The sequence below is a fragment of the Dasypus novemcinctus genome, chromosome 2 (assembly GCF_030445035.2).
Source record: "Dasypus novemcinctus isolate mDasNov1 chromosome 2, mDasNov1.1.hap2, whole genome shotgun sequence".
In the NCBI taxonomy this organism is placed as follows: Eukaryota; Metazoa; Chordata; class Mammalia; order Cingulata; family Dasypodidae; genus Dasypus; species Dasypus novemcinctus.
Window position 1 is genome coordinate 144822458 of NC_080674.1, and position 24436 is coordinate 144846893.

The following is a 24436-nucleotide window of genomic DNA, read 5'->3' on the forward strand; positions in this document are numbered from 1 at the left end:
AACAGATAAATACATACATATTTTAACTCTATATGTACCAGGCCCAAGTAGCTCATTCAAAAATCCCTATACCTGTTAAAGGCCACGCCTTCCTTTGCTCCCCACTTCACCAAGGGCCAAGCCCCCATTCCTACTACTGGATCTAGAAAAGAGGCCAAGCAGCTGAATTACAAGGTGGCAGCTGCTTGCTTGCTTTCAATCATGATTTCAATTTATTTTTCACTGTAATGCTGTCTTTTATTTTTGCAGCAATAGATAGCAAAGCAATGGAAGGAGAGTCAACTTCAGGACAGATTACAAATGAATTTTTATCTTTAAGAAGCTAGGTTGGAAACTTGCGGCTATCAGAAAAGCCTAATATGGTAGTGAACAATGAGCCCATGATGGTGTTTTGATAAACTTCAGAGAGCTAAATGTGCTAGTGAAAGAAAAAGAAAATGAGTGAGGATGTTAATTCTCTAACCTTGGAAAAATCACAACAGGGAGGGAGGTGATATGACTGAAGGACTGATTTCTGAGCACTGAAATCAAGGTAAAACTTAGTTTAAAAGGTGTGATGTACATGTGTGTATGTACATGTTTACGTGTATGTGTGTATTTTCTTTTTCCAAAGGAAGCTTACCTTTCAATGAACATTCCATTTAGTTTAAGAACAAAGTATAGTGTGGGGGTAAGAGCTCAGGTTCTAGAAAGAGCTTCAAATCCCTCTTTGTCATTTATTACAGTGTGGCCTTAGGCAAGTTATTGAACCAGTCCGAAACTCAAATTTTCTCACCATCAATGGAGAGATTATTTGGTTGTTAGAGGAATTAAACAATACACATGAAGTACTTAGCACTTCATACATAGTAAGCACAATGTACCTTTTTAAAACTATTTTAAACAATACAAATAATAGTACATCCATATAATGGGTAACCCTTTAAAAAGAATGAGGTAGAGTCATTCAACATTTGACAAATATTCACTGAGTACCCTGCCTCCCACCCCAAATAAAACCTTGCCATTATGGGACTTTCTTCTACTTGGGGAGAGGGACAATAACTAAAACAAGTGTAATTAGTCAGCCAAAGGGGTGCTGATACAAAATACCAGAAATTGGTTGGTTTTTATAAAGGGTGTTTATTTGGGGAAGAAGCTTACAGTTACCAGGCCATAAAGCATAAGTTACTTCCCTCACCAAAGTCTTTTGCCACGTGTTAGAGCAAGATGGCTGGCGACGTCTGTGGGGGTTCAGCCCTCCTGGGTTCCTCTCTTCCTGAGGCTTACTTCCCTCTGGGCTCAGGGTTCCTCTCTTCCCAGGGCTTGCTTCTTACTCCTCACAATCAAGCTCCTCTGTGTGCTTACTTCTCAGGGCTTCAGCTCAAGGCTCCAGCAACAACAACAACAAAACAAAAAACAAAAAAAAACCCACCAACTCTGTCCTTTGCCATGTCTTTTATCTGTAAGTCCCCATCCACAAAGGGGTGAGAACCAAACACCCTTCTGGCAGTGGCCCATTCAAAGCCCTAATCATAATTTAATCATACCCAGGTACAGACCAGTTTACAAACACAATCCAATATCTATTTTTGGAATTCATGAACTATATCAAACTGCTACAACAGGTAATAACGTTATCTGATATGTTAGAATATAAGAGCCACAGAGAAAAATAGAGAAGAGGGATAAGAAGTGCCAGTAAGGGGTTCCTGAGAAGATAACACTTGTGCAAAGACTGAGAAAGGTGGAGTAAGCCACGTGAACATTGGGGGGGGGGGGCGGAGAACCAACCAGGCTGAGGGAGCAGCCAGTGTAAAGTTCTGAGACAGTGGAGTGACGGACGCCTCTGAGGGAACCCCGAGGAGGCCTGTGTGCCTGGAGCTTCGTAAATAAGGAGTAGTAAAGATGGGGACAGACATATTCAGGGGACCAGATCATGTTGGCTCTTGTAGGTCACTGAAAGGACTTCTACTTTCCTTCTTCACAAGGTGGGAAGACATGGGAGAGTCTTCTACAAGAACTACATAATCTGACTTACATTGTGCACTATCACTTTGACTATGACAATGTTCAAAAGAAATGTAGAGGCAGGGAGATCAATAAGGAAGCCATTAACATGACGCAGGCAAGGGGTGAAGGTGTCCTGGACCAGCAGGCTGGTAACGGTAGCAGGCATAAGAAGTGGATATATTTGAAAATACACTTGACAGTAAAGAAAATGCAGTTTGCTGATGGATTAGATGTGGCATGTGGAAAAAGAGGATTTTTTTTTTTACTTTGCATCAAATGGAAGTATGGAGCTGCGGTTAATTAAGATGGTAAAAATGCAGGCCGAAGGAACAGATTTTGGGGGAAGATCAGGAATTTAATTTTCGACATGTTAAAGTGGGTATGCCTAGGGACATTCAAATGGAAATGCTGAGTAGTGGTTATAAGTCTAGAATTCAAAGGAATAGTCTAAGTAGGTTGGCCAGTGATAAATAGATGATGGATGATATAAAGAGAGAGAGAGACAGGCTGACCTACTGACATCCATGTGGACAGATCTGTCTGTACTTACATGAAAACATATCTATGATATATAAAAGAGGTAGGGAAAATATTACGTGGACTATGATCCCAGTTTTGGATGATAAAATTTAAAAAGTTTATATGCATAAAATGCTAACAGAATGGGGCACTTTTGCTGTAACATTTGGATTTCATATAAGAATGTATGTTGTTACAAAATGTATAATGGCCTGTATCCAACACTGCAATGTCATGTGGGACAATTCCAGTGTCTCAAAAATGCCCCATATTACACATATTTTCCCTCTCCCTCCCCTCAGAGTGTAAACTATAATGTAAGCTATAGTCCACGGTTAGTAGCAATGCTTCAATGGTAACAAATTTCCATATTCATGAAAGACGTTGTTAATGTGGGAAAGTATGTGGGCAGAGGGGGTGGGCATATGGGAATCCCCTACAATCTTTATGTAACATTTTTTTAATCTAAAGCTCCTTTAAAACTTAAAAATAATTAATTAAAAATATAAAGTCTACAAATAAAAAATTACAATTTTGTAATTTTAACAATGCGGGCGAGAAGCATGCTATTCGGGTGAACCATCAAAGCTGTTAAATTTCTAGCCCAAAGCTCTGTCCCCTTTCTCTGGCTCCCAGTTATAATCCAGGGCACCCTTGGCCTCACTTACCTTTCACTTTCTTTTCACCTTTAGCTTCCCCCACTCAATTACTACCAAGTTTCGAAAGGACCAGGAGAACCTGTGCTCAACTTTCCCAGGGCTGAATTCACCAAAGAAGAGGAACTTGAATTCAAAGCCCAAGTCAGCAGTTACCTCAGAGTCCTGACAAATTAATTTTTCTTCTTTGGTACGTTTGCCAATTTAATTCTCAAGCTTTGGGCTTTCTTTTTTTTTTAAGGTCATGACATTTAGAATAACAAGGCCCTAAAAATTAAATGTTCCTTTATATGTTTAATTTCTGACCATAATAGTCCTGAGTAATAAGTGAATGAAGCTGAATGGGTGTGGAAAGGTAATATAAATTGCTTTTAACTTGCAAGTTTTCAAGCCTGAGGCCTTCACCCTTTACACAACAGGCATTAAAGAGAAGTGTTCTTTTCTAGATGCAAAGATAGGTCTCCATTTTGCTGGGAGCCTCCACAGCAGAATTCTTTTAGGGTTTTTCCATTGAGACTCTACGGGTAGGAGGAAGTCCTCACCCTATTTTGTTGTTGTTGTTGTTGCACCATCTCCCTTTTTGTTTAAACACATTTCCCCAACTCTACTTGTAATAAGTAATGGAATCAGACAACTGTCTGTCAACCCAGGAATTTTTTTCCCCCAGAATCAGCCCTCAGGTTGAAAACACCATTTGAGGAAAGAAACTCACTTTAGACTATTTTTCTACTGTTCCAAATAGCTCAGCTGGAGGGAAGTTGTTATTTCCTCTTTAACATGCCCTGCTGGAAAAACTTAGAGCACTCTTTCCTCCCCTGCCTCAACTATGCATGCCCTTACCCTGCCTCTCAGTACATGGCAGGCCAATAAAGGGTAACAGTTCCAGGGTCTTCTCCAGAGTTTCCTAAGTTGCTCAGCAGGACCCACATCCTTTCCCCAAATGCTAATCTGTGCCAATAGAAGAAAAGAGGAGCTGCCTTCAGACATAGTCTTGTTCTCTCTGCTTCCTCCACCAGAGATAAAGTGTGTGTGTTGGGGGGGGAGGAGGTCCTGAAGAGTGAAAACAGTGCCATTTTCGGCCTGAGGGTTTACACATCAGGATTCAGGCAAGTCACTCCTGGGAGAAGGTAAATCTGCCAAACTTAGCTACAGGCTCTTCACCACCATCAGGCTGAAATTCCCGCTGGTGCAAGGTTGTATACACAGTGGGAGCAAAGGCACTACACCCTGAGGAGAGACCCACTTCTAACCTGAGCTCGGGCCCTAACCCTCTGTCTGACCTTAGACAAATTTCTTGTTCCAAAGGGCCTCCAGTTTCTCTTCTGATAAATGGGGACTGAACAGGGCTCACTGATGGTCAAAATTTTCCTACAGATGTAATCTAAGCAAATGTAGTCACTGTGGGGGAGGTCTGAGGCCACACCCACCTGCTCTTCCACTGGTCCTACCGGGAAATCTGAGGCACCTCCACGGTACCAAGACCCCCCTCAACATAGTAATACAGAGGGTAAGTGGGATCCTTCCTGATGTGATAACCCAAGATGGCAATGAGGGAACTCCAAATCCCTCCTCCGAATGATGGGGCGAGGAGCAGGGCTGCCAAGCCCGGGCCAGGCAGGAACGGGTTGTCACCACAAAAGAGGAGTGGTGAGGTGGGGTAGGGAGATGCTGGGGTTTAGAAGAGAAGAAGTGTTGGTTTAAAAATGATCACAAAGCCTCTCATTTTAAGAGAGCTCTATTTTCCCCTTAGATTTTTAACGGCTGTAAGGAAATCAAGAAACTAGTATATTAGGCTGTCCTCACCTTCTTCACCAAGAACTAAAGAAAAGGCAGCAACAATAGCCTGGAGTCTAAAGAGTTAAGTTTAGCTATAAGAAGTGACTTCCTGCTGAGCTGGCTGCTGGACACTGGAATATAACAAATTAAACTGAGGAGGGATCTGCCCTGGAATACTCAAAAAAGTACACAGAACTCAGGCTCAATAGCTAGATTTTCGTTTCATTTCCCCTCCTTATTTTTCTATTCTTTTTTTTTTTCCTTTCCTTTTATTTCAGTTTGTGGGCAATCATTAGTTGAGGCTGGACTGCCCATCTAAAGATAAAGAGAGATAAGGCAATTAAATAACTTGTTCAAGGTCATAAGGTAATTTAAAGGTATGATGGGAAACTTCAGTGAGATTAAAGAATGATCCCACCTTCCAGTATCTTGGCTGTGTGTGTGTGTGTGGGGGGGGGGTCCAAATCTCCAGAGGAGGGGTGCCAGAAAGAGCAAAGAAACAAACAAGCAAAAAAATTACTTGGCTTTGACTTTCAAATATGCTCTTGAAACTTACAGCTGAGACTTGATTTACAAGAGCTGAGCATGGAGGAAGCATAGCACTCTAAGACCTAGATTAGGACCCTAAAGAATGAGTTAGACCCTTTTACTTGCCTTCCACTGTCCCATCCAGAACTCATTAAAGCTGGGGTAGAAGAGATTGAATTTTTTGGAAGAACAGCAAGTAGTGGCAGTTAAGTCCCCAAGCACGTCCATTCTTACCTTAGTTCTCCCTGTGTCTAATCCATGTCTGGGCCCTAGGCAGAAAAGGGGCACTTCTGGAACCTCAGGCAGATTGAATAGTTCCAGCAGCAAAGAGGACAGGTGCTCTGCTCTCAATATGCAATTCAACTTGAGGCAAGCCTTACAGAAATGCCCTCCCTGTAGGAATTGCTGCAGGGCAGATCTAGGGAGAGAGGATTTGAGGTAACACCCTCCCTGTAGGGTTGTGAGAGGGTTGGTAAACCTAGGAGAGTCTGAAAAAGAAAAGAGAGGAGACAGGATGACCTAAATGGACACGGGGAGAAGAGGTCATGGTGGGATCTGAACGATCTCTCCTGGGATGCAGCGAGGATATAAGTGGATGCCAAAGAATTGATGTGGGCTATGGGTGGCAGGCTCTTTGTCTCTTCAGAGATAATCTAAACTATCTGTGACTTGTGGGTGTGGGATGACGGGATGACATAAGGCTGCAGTCCTGCCCTTGGGGAGCAGGAAATAGTTTAACAATGCAAGGGCTATAAACTTTAAGTAATTAGGGGAAATGCAAAAAGTAAATATGCTAAAAGCTTATCTAGAATATCTAGAGTCCATGCTAAAAGCTTACCTAAGATGTGGAAGATATATATGCTAATTGAAGCCTATTGAGAACTGAAACAAAGGGACCATTTGACCTTTCCTCTCTGTATAAAAGACGTTTGAAAATCTTGTTCAGGGCTCGAGATTCAAACAGAAAGCTCCGGAGTCCGGCAGGCCGTCAATCAACCATTTTTCCTTCTAAAAATCATTCCTGAGTCCTAGCCTCTCTATACTCAAATAATTGAACTTCTCTCAAATTCTACAACAGAATGAGAGACAATACCAAGAACCACCTCCCATCAGCACCAGGGCTCTACCACAAGAGATACAGAAACAAGACTGCTCCTGACATAGTCCAGAAATCATGTTGTGTCTCACTAGGGAAAAGAGACTGCCTTTAGACACGATTCCCACTTCTTCCAGGTTGGAAGAGACCGATGACAGGTAAGGTAAGGGGGAATGCACGGCCATCTCTTCCTCCTCCCTCCATCCCCATAACAAAGTTGCCAAGACCTTTCATTTCATCTCTGATCTCTTTCTCTTATTTGTTCCCCCTCCTTTTCCTCTTAACTGGCACAGCCCTCCTTGTCTGTCATAAACTTGTGAGAGCTGGATTGTCAAGTCAAAGGAGAAGGTAAATCTTCCCTTGACTAACTTTGTCCAGGTAACATGCTATTAATTTAAATGTTTCATTTTATAGAATCACCCTGGGGATTATCAATGCTCTCACTGCCCATAATATGTTCTGATCCTTCAGGGAAACACTTGACCAAATCCACATTAAATAGTTAAGCATTATACCACAATAGGGGATTATACTCTCCTCCATTAGGGTATTGTTGGATACTGTAATCAATTAACCAGAGTCATTCAGTCTTATCACCAGCAGGTAGTTTCTGCTTTTTGTCATGCTTACTTAAAAAACCTACCATAAGTCATAGCCTAGAAATTGGGTCTTGAACAAAGGACAGTCTCAGAATCTCATGGGAAAAACTATACCAGATTTCAGGAACTACTGATACTTCAAACAGTAGACTCCTTGGAACATGCTTTCAAGGTGATACTGCTTAGAAAACTGCCAGATGGTCCTAGGGACTGAGTCAGGATTTCACAAACTCTTTTTCATTCAGAATCAGATGAATTCATAGAAGCAAACTGTTGACTCAAGATCTAGAAGTCAACTAAGTAGGACTGAAGGAACTGATGAAGGAAATATAATTTTGGTTGTTTGTTTTGGAATATTGTTGGTACTATTTTTAATGTCCTTTTTTTCTGATAGGACTATTTTGACCTTCTTTCTTTTTTTTCCTGGTATAGCTCTCACCATTAACTTAGTAGTCTATGCTTTTGCAAACTCAAAGTGAAATATTTTACAATGGTTATCTTGTTCTTAACCCCACAGAATTCAGGAACACTTTTTTCTTGAGCCTCTTTCCTTTTAATAGCAATGCAGTTATTTATATAGGTTCAATAAGATTTGCTCTAATTTTTTTTTCCAGTTTATACTTTGACAAACAGATGGCATAGCCAAAGCCATAACGAGACAATCACATTTGAGAATGAATCTCATTTAATTAGGTTTGGCAAGCTCACCAGTAAGAAACAAGAATTGTCCTTCATTTGGAAAACTGCAAGGCCTTCCTAGGAAACAGGTCTGCTAGCCTCACTAATGCAAGCCAGGAAACTTCAGTGGATTTGGAGGCCCTTGAGGAGTAAGGCATGCCCCACTCCTCATTTATAGACATTACAGGCAAAACTGGTGTGGGTGACTTACTTGGTTCGGTTTTGTAGACTCAGAATGGAAAAGGAAATAAAAGCAATACAAAACATACCTGGAAAAACAAAACAAAACACATACCTGGAATAAGAGAGGCCATTGAAACTTCCTAAGAAGATTCTTAAGAAACCTCCAGATAGAAGTTAATATTCTGGATTTTGTAGTTGGTTAATACCATATGACTTTAGGTTTTCTGACCACACTATGAGGAGGTTTATGTATAGTAATTAATATTTCTTGCTGGAGCTATTTAAACGAATCACATCAAAATACAAGGAGACCAGCAATTTCCAAGAATAACCTTTGTTCTTGTGATCACAGGGCTTTATGGTTTACAATGTCTATCCACGACCGGAGTTAAACCTGACAAGGAGGTAGGGGGGTGGGGTGGGGTGGGGTGGGGTGGGGTGGGGTGGGGTGGGGTGGGGTGTGTGTGTGTGTGTGTGTGTGTGTGTGTGTGTGTGTGTTTTTAGGAGGTACCTGGGATTGAACCCAGGACCTTGTACACGGGAAGCAGGCACTCAACCACTGAGGTATATCCACTCCCCTCAAAGAGATGTTATGCACAATATTTCTGAAGTTCCTGTTAATAAATCTAGGTTTGAACATTTTCATCTATTTGCCCTGGGAAATTATACAACTTAGGGAGAGACAAATGGGTAATCATTCACATCCAGTTCATTCTCCTCCATGATACATAACTGCTAACCTTGGAAGATACAAGTGTATATGGGCAGGCACACACTCATACTCACACACATATATATTTAAACAGAATGGCCAGCTACAAGTGAGAAAGCCCTAGCTCCTTAGAAGCCGAATTCCAACTTCTATCCTGGGGCTCATTAAGAGATGTTCAAAATGGGCTGAGACCAGTAAGACAATATTACTTTCTCCATCATGAAGACAGTCAAATTGGCCGACCTCTCCTGCCCCTCAGCTGGCCCTGGGGAGGTTTTCTCCTTTCATCTGCCCCCTGGCTCCACACTTTACTCCAAGCAGAATATATTAATAAAGAAATGCTTTTGGGGGGTATACTCTCCACTATTGTGACATCTCTGCAGTCTCTGTTTTGAAATTTGGTCTTGAGACGTTCAAAGGATTTGAGAGATTAGAGTTCAAGGAATATGAAGATGTGCCCCAGAGCAGCTGTTGGTCTTAGATGCTGAAAAACGTGCTCCTGCCACACTGTAGCCAATTTGACCTCTCCAAGAACCCAGTTCGTATTTTGGTCATTTTCAGCTCTTCTTTTTCTTTTTAATGGTTGCTGAAGACAATTTAGTTTAGGGTCCCTAAACAAGCTGGAGTGGTTTACCAAGTAAACCCATGTGCCTGACTTGGGGTAGAACAGCTCTGTGAAATGCCAGGTTGCTGGTATCCGGTACAAGGCCAGGCCAGCCCCCTGACCACCCTCAGCTCCTTCAGGGAGTTCCCTAACATCCTCACTCACCATTCTTTTCTGCCTTGTGTTTTGGTGGCTCAGGCTCCGGGAGACATGGGCAGGGCCCATCACAGAGGGTGGTAAGGCTCTTGCCAGCTGAACAAGCATGGAACTCCAACTTGCACTGCAAAAGAAAAATAAAACAAGCCTTAAGAACGCAGCTGCAACAGACTACTCAGCTTCCTTAGGAAGCAGCCAGTGCCCCTCCAACCACAGCTGGGTTCACAGAGACCAGAGAGGAAGAAGGGAGAAGTCTACTTCAGTTAAAGTCTGAATTCCAGAGCATTAGATAAGGAATGGTCTTTTTTTTCCTCAGATGCAAAGGATACCTTAACAATACTGTAGAAGCACTGTGAGGCTTGAATGAATGATAAACACAACATGACTATTTATAGAATAAAACTCTCAGTAGGAAGCTTATCTGTGGAGTCCTATGTATAGCCCACAAAGCCCTCCCACTTCACAACAGGTTTCCCCCACCCATTTCCTCCCACAGAGAGGAAGACCACCTAGGGCCTGGGCCTGCTCACACTCAGTACCTCTGGATGGCACATGCAAGGCCCGGCCCCTTCCCCACCGGACTGAGCAGGGAGTGAATGCTGAAGAGTCCATCACCCAAAACCTAAGTTTTACTTGGGGTCTTTTCCCCACTGAAGGACCTGGCCAGTGACGGCGGGGAGTCAGTCTACTTTATCCTGGGATTCAGTATTAGAAGCCCCGGAGAAAAATCCTCTTATCAACCCTTTATCAGCAATAAAGGTGATATCTTTGCCACTTTCTGCCAGCCCTTTACTCTTTGGTTTCAAATGATTCAGAGCACAGGTCTGTATAGGTGCAAAAGAGCACAAGAATTATCAGTGTTTTTTATTATTCCTACATTACAGAAGAAGAAACTAAACTTGAGTGAAGTTAAATAAACTTGCCAAAGATCATAAAATTCAAAGCTCTGACTCCAGGGCTAAGCACCTAAGGGTCCCACAACACGGCCCCTGTCATACTGATAGGGCTTCAGAGGACAGAACTTGTGCTGATGTATGGCTAATTATGCACCTTTGCTATTGGCCTGGATCTGTGCTATCTTAGAGTTTACTCTGTTTTGCCTATAAAATTCTCAAGATTAAGTCCTGTGTGTAATCAGTCCTTTGCAAAGGCCCTTGGGCCCCAGACCATGCTTTGTATCTGGTGGAGGTTCAAAGGAAAAGGAGCTAGGCAAGAGTTATTGGGCACCTACTGTGCAGGGAGCTCTTATCAGGTGCCATGGGGAATCATTTAAAAGAAAGAAAAGAGGAGATACAGTCCTTGCCCTGGGAAAACAGAAATGCATACCTTTGAAAAAAGCACTCCCGTTTGCAAAGCAACACAGGAGTGCAGCTGAACACTGGCTCATTGTGAGAGCACGAGCTGTTCAATCCCCACACCGATTGCCAGCAGAGGTAAAGTGTGCTTTAAACCTGGCTCCAAATGTACTGGAGTCACTCTTGTGTAACTTCAACTGTCACCCAAACAGTTTCTGGCCACCCTTGCAGAGAGAGAGAGTGAGCAAGGGCACAAGCAGAACAAGGCCACATAGTGTTAGCTTCCTCTTGATGCAAAACTCTGCTTAGTATATATTTGTTACATGTCTCATATGTGCCCAATGTGACAGCAGGAGCTGTGGAGGCTATATGAAAAGAAACCATGGCTCAGACCTCAAACATCAACTGATCTACTGATGAAGCAAAAAAGAGAGCATATGGATGTGACTATGAGGTGGGGCAGCATAACTGTGCATGCAGTGCTGGAGCCTGCAGACAGTTCAGATGGAATGAAGATAAGCCAAAAGGAACACTGAACATGTAAGAAGTTTCCTCTACAAAGAGCATTGTGAATATGCATGTGTCCAGATCTGGAGTAAAGGGGCCAGCCCCTGTCTCCTTCTGTTCCTCTGGGTAAGCTTCTGGTAAAACCCTCGATTATCAGACTAGTAGTTCTCAAATGTTTAACAACAGTATCCCTAAAGCTAATATAGGGGAAATGCGTATTTTTATATAAGGCCTTATGATACTATAATTGTAATTGCCTATTCACATCTGTGATAGATTGTAAGACTTTTCCCAAATCTTCTCTGCCCTCCTTGAAAGAGGAGTCTACCCTTCTGCCCATCACCCCATGTCTCTCAGTGCAATGCTTCCCCTCCCTAGGGGCATCGGCCTTGGCCATGGAACTTGCTCTGGCCTTGGCTTACGAGTAGAAAGGGTATGAGCCAGCTTTGAGGAGAAGCTTAAGGAACGGCTGCTTGGTGTCATCACTCTCTTGTGCTTAAAGATGAAAAGTCCCAGAGAAGGGATGCTCCTTCAGCCTCGGACCCGGAAGTAGAAGACACAGAGAAGAGCTGAAGTGAATACGCAACAGGAACAAGGAAACCAATGTGCGCAGTGTAAGCCACTAGTGTTTGGGAAGCATTTGTTATGGTAGCATCATTTTACAAAAGCTGACTTGAATGCCCGACTTCCTATGAGACCATGACGCACTTTAACAGCAGGATGTTTTATCCCTGGCCTGATATGACACCCATACACCTGGAATCCGTGGGTGTTCCGTAATAGCTGCTGAGTGGAAAAGGAAGGAAGAAGGGTGAGCTGTCCACCGTACTGCTCTAAACCTCTGTTCCGGCCCCAGGGAGCTTACTGACCTGCCTCCGAAGGGATCCACTGCTGGAGTTCAGTATCTGAGCTGCTCATCTGGAACTGTTCTTTATGCACATCTGCTCCTAGAGGGCGCTCTCCAGGTTCTACATTCAGTACCCTGCTTTTCAGCCTTCCTGTTCAATGCCAGCCTAGAATTGGGATCAGAGCTCCGTCTGTCTGCTTCCCAGATGCTCCAAACACCTGTGGGGGTCTCTCCTTGACTAGGAGCCCCCAGGCTCCTTGGCTGGGCTGCAGCATCCTCTCCCCTCTCCAGCCCCTGTGGGCAATCTGACTCCAGGAGGGCACCACCCCGAAACAATGTTTGTCTACACCAGTGAAAACCCAAGTTTCAAGTGCACGGAGCTGCTTTTTATCTTCGAAGACATGTGGCATTTAAGGGATGCTCAAAAGGCTGTAATTCCTTTTTTTATATATATACAACTCAAAACATACTATTTTGAGATACACGGACAGGACAAAATCTGCTTTAAAAGGGGCAAAAGACAAATAACAAATACCATCAAGACAGGGGTTACCTCCAGAGGAAGGCAGAAGGATGGGACCAGCCAGGAGCACCCAGGAGGCATCACCAGAACTGCTAACATTTTATTTCACAGGTTGGATGTTGAATTCAGAGGTTTCTGTTTTATGACTAGGCTTGACAACTTATATAAATAGTACATATATATATTTTTTTGTCTCAAATACTTAATAAAATATGAAGCAAATTATAGGCTTCTATAGAGGTGACAACCAAGCTATAACAACACCTCCCAGAAAACACCTGTTGGGAGGAGAAAGTGAGAGCATTAGGAGGCCCCCCTGGGAAGGGGGAGCATGCACAGCTCTGAACCCGAACCCCTTCATTACTGCTGGGCAGAGGCATTCTGACGGCTGCAGCTTGGGCATCCCACAAATGCTCCCTTCCATCAGCGCTTCTCCAATTTCCACCCTTCAAAGTCTGGAGGGCTGAACACTTCCCACCATCCTCTCTCTCCCAGGTTCTTACCAGGGAAGAACAGCAATAGAAGCCAAAAGGAGGCACCCTGCCAGCATCACACAGAGGGGCCAGCTAACTCACAGGAAGAGCTGCCTACTGAAGCCAGACCCTGCAAGGTGAATGGGACCTTCACAACGAGCAGGAGCTCCCGGCTCTCCTTCCCAAACCGCAGATAATAGATGCACAGGAAGCCCTGACCCACTTACCTTCTAATCACAGGTGGAAAGAATGCGGAGACCTGGCTAGTGCTTCCCAAACACCCCTGGTCTGCTTACAAACAGATTCTGGAAACCCAAGGCAGCTACGCTACACCTTGGCAGCAGGCCTTCTGAGAGAAAAGGAGCCAAGAGAAAAAGAAGTGGCCCATGTTACCTTTCCAGTGCAGTGATTCTGTTCCTCACCATGGATTTGAACATGATCCAAGAGATATCAGCATCCCAACAATCAAAACAAACATACAGTCTTTCTTGGGAAAGAGGCAGAGGGAGCAGAGAGAGAGACTGAAAGCACCCCCTCCATAGGAAAGAAAGTCAAAGGATTCTCCTAAGGAGGTGTGAAGAGGAGACATGAGTCTCCCCAGCACCATAGGACCTCACAGGTTCCCCCACAACTTCAGAACCAAATGAATGGCAAGGGTTCAGAATTCCTACACTTTCTCTCTTATAGTATACACAAGGCAGGAGCTGAAAACTGACAAAATTATGGTTGCTCATTTCTTTGCAACAAGGGCTTGTTCAGATAGCTCTAGTCTCCTCCCTCTGCCTCTGTTAGGAGGATCCCGGCAGCTGGCTGTTTGTTCACCAAATTGGAAGGCTCTGTGCAGAGTCCCGGGCTAAAGGAGTTAGATTGTGAGCCTACCTACCACAGCCTGGAGGTTGACAAGCAAAAATTGAACTAAAAAATGACATTCTTGGGGAATAATAAGGGGACATTTTAACTCCCACTTTAGAAAAAAATAAATTTTTTGACAATAAAAGAAGAGGAAAGAGTATAAACAAACCTTTTGGATTGGGAGTGGGAGAGAAACTCAATGCTTAAAGCTCACAGGTAGCCAAAGCTAAAGGTGTCCTCTGGGACTCCTCCCCCAGAAGGAGAGAGACACACTGTGATGGATGTAGCTACCGTCAGAGAGCCACGCTGCCTGTGGGCAAGGGTCCTCCTGGCCCTGGCAACACAGGAAGGGAATCCAGGGGAAGAGGAGTCCCTTCTGTTCTGCCCCCACACACCCCCAGGAAGGGAAAGCTTCACACCTCCCATCCAGATTTTTAAAAAGAGACAGATTCTAGGGAATGGAAACTTGGTTTATAGTTTGAAGTTTATAAAATACAGATTTTTGTACCAAGATGGATTGGTTCTCTTGAAAAGAAAAATTAAAAAATCAAGAAGCAAAAGCCCCTGAGAATGTGACTCATTTCCAGAAAAGAGGAAAAATTCAAGCTTTTATATTGATTTCATGATAAAGCAGTTAAATAAATAATTAGCTCTAACTATTTAAAAGAGGAGAGTTGAGAAGCTGGGAAATAACTAAGGACTTTTAAACATTGTACTGGAACCTACATTCACATAAATACAAATACAAATATGAATACAAACCCCTGAAGTTTCTAGACCCCTGACCTGCTAGAGCAAAAATGTCTTCCCCAATCATCACAAAAACAAAGAAAGATGGAGAGAGCCAGAGATTGCATGAATGGGCAGAAGTATTCAAAATGTTGACCTACTTAAAAATAGACGTGCTAGCAAATTACCCAACCAATCTTTCTTTCCATTTTGCATAACACACCAATACATCTGAATGAATGAATGTTTTCCTGCAAATAGCCAGTAAATCTTTCTCTTCTATGATTTATAAAGCAAAACTAATAACCTCTCTCTGGTTCATTGCTCATGCAAATCTCAACTGAGTACATTTGTTCACCACACCACACTCTTTGCTTTGCCTTGCATGTTTTGGGTATTATTTTTAACATTTTATTTAAATTACTTTCTCCACTGTATTTCATCAACCTATCATCTATTTTTAAACCAGACTGTTGACAGTTCACAGTTGACAATTCTGTTCACAGTTGATGAAATTCTGATTTGTTTTTATTTCCCCAAAATCATGTCAAAGTAGAGGGGGAAAATAATCTCACTACTTTGCTGGCTTTAATAATTGGGCGTGAAGTGAGTGGCAGCTGCCCGCATGGACGGATGCAGCCTGCGCTGTCCCTGGATGACGGAAGAACAGCCCTCGTCTCTACACACAGGATGTGAGTGGCTTAGAGTCATTCAGCAGGAGCCGTGCAGAGCAACAAGGGAGGGGTCTTTGGTCTCCCTCAGAGCCTCACCAAACATACATTTATATATGTGTTCCCTCCTGCATTCAACAAATATTTATTGAGCCTCTACTATGAGCCAGGCCCTGTCCGAGGCACTAAATCAAAGGGCTTCAGGCACTGTTCTGATGAACTTTATATGGCAGGTGGTAGTGAGGACTATGGAGGAAAACAAAGGATAGTACAAGACAGAGAATGACAAGAGTGGGGGTTATATATGACATGGAGGGATCAGGAACACTTGTAGCAAGGTGACACCTGAACAGAGACCAGAACAAAGTGGGCCACGTGGCCTCTCTGGAGAAAGAGGGTTCCAGGCAAGGGGCACAGCAAGTATAAAGGCCCTGAGGAAGATTAGGCCGACTGTGGTTGAAGACTAGCAAGGAAGCCAGTGCAGCTAGAAGGGCGTGGAAGAAAGAGTGGGAGGGACCATCTCAGCTGAACAGAGGGCTTCCCTCTCAGGAAAGCCTGTGTGTGAGCCAGGGCTCAGTCTTTAGTCATCACACCCTCATATAATGTTCTGAGCTCCAAAGAAGGCAAAAACTGACACTTCAAAACCAGGTTGCTAGAAATGTGAAAAAGGAAGAGCTCTTTGCAGAAGAATATCAGCTAAACAAATCTAGAGCGAATGCTAGAATTAGAGAAGCACATTTTGCAGCTATCAGTGTAATAACTGAGTATGAAAGGACCATTTAACGTTTGCTTAAAATGATGGGTGAAAAGTTATTAGAGAATGGGATATTCCCACAGACTCAAAGTGTCACCCTTTAGAATAAGAAGTTATTTAAAAGAGGAAAATGTACACTTTCAATAAAAATATCTGGCAGTTACACCTTAATAAATGGACCAAGGGACCAAATTTGGTACTACCAATAGTGGGACAATTCACATTACATGCCTTGTGATGTGTGCACTACAAAAAGGGGCTCGCAGCAGCATCTAAGAGTCAGTACTGGTGCCAAAGGTACCTAGTCTGAGTCTATTTATGAGGAAATAGACAAATACAAAATTGAGGACATTTTATAAATAATTACATGAACTCTTCAAAAAAGGAAACTTGATAAAACAAATAATCTGAGGTGGTGGACCATTGTTATAGATTATGAGAGAGATTATGGGTGAAACTTCATTGCATCTCAACTAAAAACTATGCAAAGCTCTAAGAGACATCTTTGGAAAACCAGAGAGATTTTAATGTGGAGTATGTATTAAGTGATATTACGGTATTATTGTTTTCATAGGTGCAATAATATATTGAGAATGTATAGGAGAATGTGCCTTTCCTTAGGGGTTCATTGTCACAATGTCTTTAAATTATTTCTAAATGATTCACAGAAAAAAAGTGTGCATGTGTACTACACACAGATAGAGGAAATGTGGCAAATGTTAACAACTTTCAAATCTATGTGTTCACAAGTGTTCATTGCATCATTCTTTAAACTCTTCCATATGTTTCATAATTTTTAAATCGAATGCTAGAAAAACATTTTTAACTTGCTTTGTCCAGTAGTATGAGAACTCTTCCTAGGAGCCTAACTTCTCCCAGGAGCATAACTTCTCCCTTCCTTAGTGAGCACAAAGCTCTGTAACTATTTCTTATCCTGCGGTTCCCCACTGGAGGGCGAGCTCTTGGCAGGCTGGGACCCGGCCCAGACTTGGCCAAGAGCAGGCCTCCAATAAGGATTTATTAAACCCACAAGTGACTGAGGTTTCCCTGAAGCCCCAATCCTCTTGACTGACAGAGCCAGTAATAATGCAATTATAAGGCTATACACAGGTGCACAAAATTGCAGCATTTTAGGCCTTGCAGGGACACCCTTTCATATCACATCTGGGAAAACTGAGACTGGGAGAAGCCAGGCATCTCTCATAACCTTGTTTGCCTTGTCAGTGGTATAGCAAACCCTTTTGTCACAAGTAAGGAGGCACACTGCTGTCCAGTTCACATACACATGGTCACAGGCTTGCTTTTAGAGGCAAGTCTGAATAAAGTTTCTGAAGCTCTGTAACAAAACCAGTGGAAAGTCCTGCACTTGAAATGCCATGAGAAGGTGTCTAAGAAAAAGACTCCCTCTCCCCAAAGGCAGGAGGTGCTCTTGTGCCGAGTTTCTACAATGAACAAACTCCTACTACCTTTGATTCAGGGAACAGCTCATGCATCCACTGAGTGACCAGCACCTGCGCCTGGAGGGGCAGCCCTGTAGGGTGCCTCTGGCCCACCCTGCTCCTCAGGCTCCTCTCCAGCTATTCCCTGCTCCAGGTCCTTGCTGCAGCAGTATCACTCACCTGGTGCCCGCCTGGTTCACAACTGCTGCTTCTCACTTCTAGACCTTCCCCCTGCTGTGGCTCTGCCTGGGATGCTCTTAGAGCTGGGTAATAATTTGGCATCATTCCCTTATCTGGAATGTGGGGGGTGGGGGACACTGCAGAGGAGGAAGGATTTGGAGTCCTCAGGCCCTGCTTCCTGTCCTGTCAGCCTCTTGGGGAGATGGTGGACCCCAGCGAGGAAGGACCTCCTGAGGTTCACGGGAGAGGTGTGACACACACAGCCTCCGCAAGCACCGCCTGGGGCAGCAGAGCCCGCAGACCAGCGAGGCTCAGTGTCCCTCCCTGCACCTCCACACTGCCTTCAGGCCTTTGCTCAGACGTCACTTTCTCACTGAGGCCTTCCCTCCACACCCTCTTAAAATTATAAAAGGCACTCCCCAGGGAAACTGACATGGCTCAACTGATAGAGCATCCATCTACCATATGGAGGGTCCACGGTTCGATCCCCAGGGCCTCCTTGACCCATGTGGAGCTGGCCCATGCACAGTGCTGCCACATGCAAGGAGTGACCTACTACACAGGACACCCCCGCCTAGGGGTGCCCCACGCACAAGGAGTACTCCCTGCAAGGAGAGCCGCCCCGTGTGAAAAAAGTGTACCCTGCCCAGGAGTGGCACTCTATACACGGAGAGCTGAAGCAGCAAGATGACACACACACACAAAGAGATGCAGTTTTGTAGTGCCACCAGATAATGCAAGCAGACACAGAAGAACACACAGCGAATGGACACAGAGAGCAGACAACAGGGGTGGGGAGGGAGAAATAAATAAAATAAATCTTTAAAAAAATAAAAATAAAAAAATAAAAGGCACTCTCCGTTCCCTTACCCTGTTCTGCTTTTTCTATTTGATATAAAACCTATCATCAGCTAATGTATTGTTGGATATTCTGCTTTCTATCTGTCTTCCTTGCTAGAACATAAGTTCCACGAGGATGGGGATCTTTGTTCTGTTCACTGCTATAGCCAAAGTGCCTACAGCAGTGCCTGGAAAATAGTAGGTGCTCAATACAAAGATGTTGAATATAGGAATGAACAATGAGAGCAGTGTAGACATGAACAGATTTACAAGCAAATGAAGAGGCATGCCATCTCCCAGCACTGAGGTGAAAATGCACATCCAGACATGCTTCAGGCTTCCTCTCTCCCTTCCCAGCTCCAGGCTTTCCTCCTCCAGGCAGGCTTCCCTCTGGCTCCTCCCTCTCTGCCAAGAAAGCCTCTGCTTGTACTTACATACTACACCATACTTATCTGTTCACATGTCTGCTTCTTGAAGAAAAATGCCTCTTTATCTAGCACATAGGATGTATTCAATCAATGTTGGCTTATTTATAGGATATACATTATAGAACCCTATACAGGTGTTAGGTAGCAGGTGTGTTGGTATATTCCTTTTTTTTTTTTTTTAAGGAGGCACTTAAAACCAGGGACCTCCCATGTGGGAAGCAGACACTCAATGGCTTGAGCCACAGCCGCTCCCCTATATCCTTTTTATAGATGCTAGAGAAATCTAAAGAAAGCAAGTGACTGCCTGAAGGATACAGTGCCAGATTTAATTTTTAATTCAAATCCCTCAGCTTCTCCCTGGTCCAGGTGTGTGTGTGGTGATATAAAGACTTCTAACAGCTGAGAGGTTTGGCAAAGTCTTTCCTGTGACACCTGGGAACTGCTGAATGAAGATGCAGAGGCCAGGAGGGGAAGGAATGACTCCAGAGCCTGCCTGAGGCGGCTCTGAGCTGGACTCTGAGGAGGAAAGGAAGCTCAGGGCCTCTTCTCCCTAGATTGAGCCAAATCAAACACTTGCTAGTCAACAGTGACAGTGACTTTACTCAAAGCACCTCTAAATTATAGCAATTAGCAAAAGTATCTTACAGAAGTGACGACGATAACCCATCAGGCCTTGACGAGATGCCGAGCGCACCTCCCTTTTGTGCTCGGGGAGCTGGTGGCACCCAGCCTTGGCTCACTCTGGGGCATGATGGCCTCTTGCCACTCGTATCAATCAGGCAGCCCACAGTGGCCCAACTCGGGCCTCCAAAAAAACAGTTTGGCCCATAAGGCCAGGTCTCTTAATTTGACTCCCACCCAATGGTAAACTCCTTGAGAACAAGAACCAGATGCAGCTGGTGCTCATATCCACCAGGGCCAGACATAAGCCTGGCACCTAGGAAGTGGGTAGAACGGATTTGCTGAAGTGAATGAACTAGTAATTTTCCCAGCAACTCTAGCTTAGGGACCCCACCGACATTTTACAGATGAGGAGGGGGAAATAAAAAGAAACACAAATAAGGAAAAAAGAAGAGAGGAGTAAAGGACGCACGACAGAAGAAGGGAAGAAAATCAAGAAAGAGAAGATACGTGAGGAGTAGGAAAAGCACAAAACAGCAGGAAAGACCCTGGAGGCAGTGGGAGAGCCGCAGGCTGTGTTGGCATGGGTGGGAATTGGGACCTCCTCCTGTGTCTCTGGCCAGCCTGGCTACATGGGCTCAGGCAGATCTAAGGGAAGGGAAGAGAATGTTCTGATGTACTGGCACCTGCTTTAAAAAAAACATCTCCGCTGTTATGAATGCCCTCGAGATGCCTGCCCCTTAATTGTCCTGGCTTGCTTGGTGGTGCCCCGTCACACTCTGCCTGTCCCCCCACACCATCTGGGGTGGTGTCCACCACGAATGCTCAGGAAGTGGCGAGCAAGTCCACGTGGTATATAATTTATATTATGCCTCTCACATCTCCAGCTGGGACGGTGGAAGGGAGATGCTTTCTGCCCAGGGGCTGACTGCATCTCATTGCAAATAAGGAAGGGAATCTGACACTCTGGGCTCCACTTCTAGAGGTGAGAATGTGAGAGCAATGTGCATAACTTGCCCAAGCCTCAGTTTCTTAATCTCTAAAATACAGTCTCTAGCTTTTGCACCTGTCAGGAGAACGAACCAGATAATGGATCTCTAGTGGTGGCAGCAGTCCTTCCTGGCCCCCTGAAGACATGCAATACCTCTTAGTTCTTTACTCCGGGGCCTTCCCCAACTCCCCACCATCCATTCCCACCTTCCTCCAATAGCTTCCTCATACCAGTGATCTTTGTAAAATGCAAATTATTTTGTCACCCCAGCCCAGCTTGAAACTTTTTCCAGTTCTCTTGTCCTCTCAGATAAAAACGCAAGCTTTTAGCCCAGCTGAAAAGTTCCCCAGTAATCTATGCCCCACAAATCTCTCCATCCTCATCCCTTGTTTCTCTCCTAAACACATGCCCTCTCCACTCCAGCTTACAGACCCCGAGCAGACGGGCCACAGCCCACCTGGGTCTACACTGCCGTGGATGCTCTGCCTGAGGAGCCCCTGCCAAATGCCTTGCTTGTCCGTAGCCCACCATGGAGCCTCAGGCGGGTGTCCCAAGTACTCACAACACCTGTGCCCACCTCTAAGGCTGACTCTTGCCCTGTATTGCAGTGACTGCTTTCTTACTTGTCTCTATTACGAGCTCCCCGAAGACTATGTTTTAATTCATTTGTTTAGCCCCAGTGCCTAGCAAAGGATCCAGAAAAAGAGCAGGCATAAAATCTATGTTGGTGGCTCACTGGGTGGAATGTGGGAGAGTGTGGGCTATGATGTGGACCGTTGACCATGAGGTGGCGCAGAGCTCAGAGATGTATTCACCAAATGCAATGAATGTCTCATGATGATGGAGGAGGTTGTTGTTATGGGGGAAGGAGTGGGGTGAGGGGGTGGGGGGTATATGGGGACCTCATATTTTTTTAATGTAATATTTTTAAAAATAAATAAGACAAAAATAAAACTAAAAGAGATGCATGAGAAAAAAAACTTGATGCCATAAACTTGCATTATTAAAAGCAAAATAAATGGTTTTACTCTCTAAAAAAAAAAACATCTATGTTGGATGGATACAGAGATGGAAGGACAGATGGACACCGGTCCCACCTAACTGCCTTCTGAGCAATTCTACCCGGCTGCCACTGTCCTCTCAAGTCAAGGTGCCCAGAGCCATCCAGCTCTAGGTTTTGATGCCCTTAGGCTCAGAGAATGGCATCTCTGCCCTCACAGTCAGGTAGATGCAAAGCCTGGATTGCTCTTCCTACTAGCCTATCTGACTCTCCCTGCTTAGGGTGAAGTACGCCAAAGATCCCAGAATGTTAGCATTTCCTTTCTATGCCCTCAATAAAACTCCAGTTCTAGTTTTTGGAGGCCCATTGCCATCTGGTCCTGATGTTGCTTCTCTAATAACATTGCCCTGATTCTTCTGCATGACCCGGTCCTTTCAGCATCATTCTCCCCAGTCCCTTCCCCACGCTGATGTCCCTCTCACATGAATGCCTTTCTCTCTTTCCATCCCAAACCATCCCCACTCAGGTCTATCCTCCCCCAGGACAGTTCCCTCACCCCTCCTGCCCCCACCAACTCCCACTCCCCCAACTCCAGCCACATTTCCAACCTATACCGCTCAGCCACACGCAGCCTCATGCCTACTTCTCATTTGTTCTTGTGTTCCCAATATTGTCTTCACAATTATAATTTAGTTGTTAGACCTCAGAGCTTTTGGGTAATACTTCTATGTATCATTCATAGAGCTGATGCAAGTGTTATGTTTGTATTCTCCATAGTACTGATACAAATGGCTTATAAAGTCTTAACTATATATATATGTGTATGTGTGTATAATGTTCATTAAATTAATCATAAACCATTAGCTGTGCTAAAAGCTTTACCTAGACATTCTCCACTGATTTTTACCCTAACCTCTACGCAATCAGAACTTTAAAACAACCATCTTACATGTGAAGAAACTGAGGCCCAGAAACGTCATTTGCCCAATGAAAGCCAATCTACATTGCAGAGATATCTGACTTGAAAGCCCTTTTATGAGGTTAATATTGAACAGCCTTATGTCAGGATGTTTGCTGAGTTCAGACCCATGCTGATGACATTCTGCCCATCAGTCCATGGTGGCTGCAAAACTACCACCCTCTAAAGAAAGCCAAGAAAGTGTCCACTTCCAAGTCCCACAAACCGTGGGGAATTCTCTGGGAACTGTACTGAGATTGTTGCACTGGGGGATGCAGAGGCCATATCCCTCCCTGGTGTGTCCTCAGACCCGTCATGACCCCACTGCAACAGGAGCTCCGTGAGGGCAAGATCTTTGGTCTGGCTCAGACACCTAGGACAGCACCCAGCATATACCCCTTAGTTATTTGTTGAATGGACGAATGCAATGGAAGCCAAGCCCTCTGAAGCCCTGCCAGAGCTGTCACCAAAGAAAGGAGTTCCTAGGAGGAGTGAGGAAAGAAAACCGTAGAAATTCACAGTGACCAAAAGAGATGGGGTGCCTATGTTACTAGTGAAAGAGGGTCAGAGTGAACAGAAGTCTGCATCTGCTCCATGGACATTAAAAAGCAGGCCAGGAAAGGCCTCTTCTCTGGCTCTGAGCTCCAGAGAGTCCAGGCTTTGTAGGCACTTTCTCAGTCAGGGCTCAGCAGTGGTGAACCCAGTCCTCTGTTCTGATGACCCTCAGCAGGCAGCTTTCCACTCCTGACCAAGCACGTCTGCACATCAGCCTCCAGAGGGCCCGGCATAGGCCAGCTTCATGTCCTCGCAACACACTGCAAGGGCGGGGGGGTTACTTATTCTTGGTTTCTGAAGTGGTGACCTCTCTTAGAATCTCTGCATAAAAAAATCCTTTCTTCACCTACCTACAGAGACTTCACAGATAAGGAAGAAGAAATGTAGATGGAGAAAGTAGAACAGCAGATTTTTAAAAGATACAGAGTCTATGGACCATCTCCAGCTGCCCAGAAGAAAAAAAAAAAACAGATGCTAGGTAAGCATATTCACCAACTCTTTTCCAAAGCTAACCTTTGTCCTTTGTGAAGGTAAAAAAAAAAGCCATTAAAGTCTCACCTTGGCCTGACATGAGATAACCATCACCAGCCACTCAGCCTCTATAACTTTGCTCTTAACTCCAATTTTATCTTTTCTTCCCCTTTACTTGACCTAGAAAATAAACCCCAAATGTCTTTCTGAATAAAGCCTGTACATGTTCACAGGAACCAACAAAAATAATATAGATAAAGATGGCCGAAAATGCCAGTCTTTTGACCAAATGCAACGAGATTAAGATGATATTTAAAAGTGAAACAGTAACTTCAACTTTGAGTTACTGACTACCTGATTTTACTGCTTAGAGATAAAAGACCCTATAGTGCTGAATGAACAATCCATATAACTCAAAGAGGATTTTCTTTGTGTGGCATCACTTCTGTGAAAAATACATTTAAGTAATAAAATGCCCTTGCAAGAGTCCATTCTCTGATGATGGAACTGAGTTGTGAAACTGTAGCAAGGGGTAGACAAAGGCTGCCATTTGTCCTTTCTTCCAATTACAGTTTTCCCCAATAGGTCATTCCTGACAGAACCTCATTCCTCAGAGAACCTGACAAAATGTGAGCCAGCCAGACCAGGTGCTCACGAGGCTGATCCCTGCAACAACTCTGCCAGTTCAGGGCTCCCGTTGCTGGCCCCATGGTCAGAAATCTCTAAGTCCCATCGTTCATGCTGGCCCCCTCCCTCCTTTTGTACTTTCTCATGAGGCCAGAACTAAAGCCCCAGCGTCCATG

The 24436-nt window shown here is 44.3% G+C and overlaps 1 protein-coding gene across 1 annotated transcript in view; it reads right to left on the minus strand.

Annotated features, from left to right (window-relative positions):
* SPOCK1 (SPARC (osteonectin), cwcv and kazal like domains proteoglycan 1) overlaps positions 1 to 24436 on the minus strand; it is a 569733-nt gene that overhangs the window by 102224 nt on the left and 443073 nt on the right. The window contains exon 6 of the mRNA XM_058279114.1: positions 9509 to 9623. Coding sequence (XP_058135097.1) covers positions 9509 to 9623 — 115 coding nt within the window. The remainder of the gene's footprint in view (positions 1 to 9508; positions 9624 to 24436) is intronic.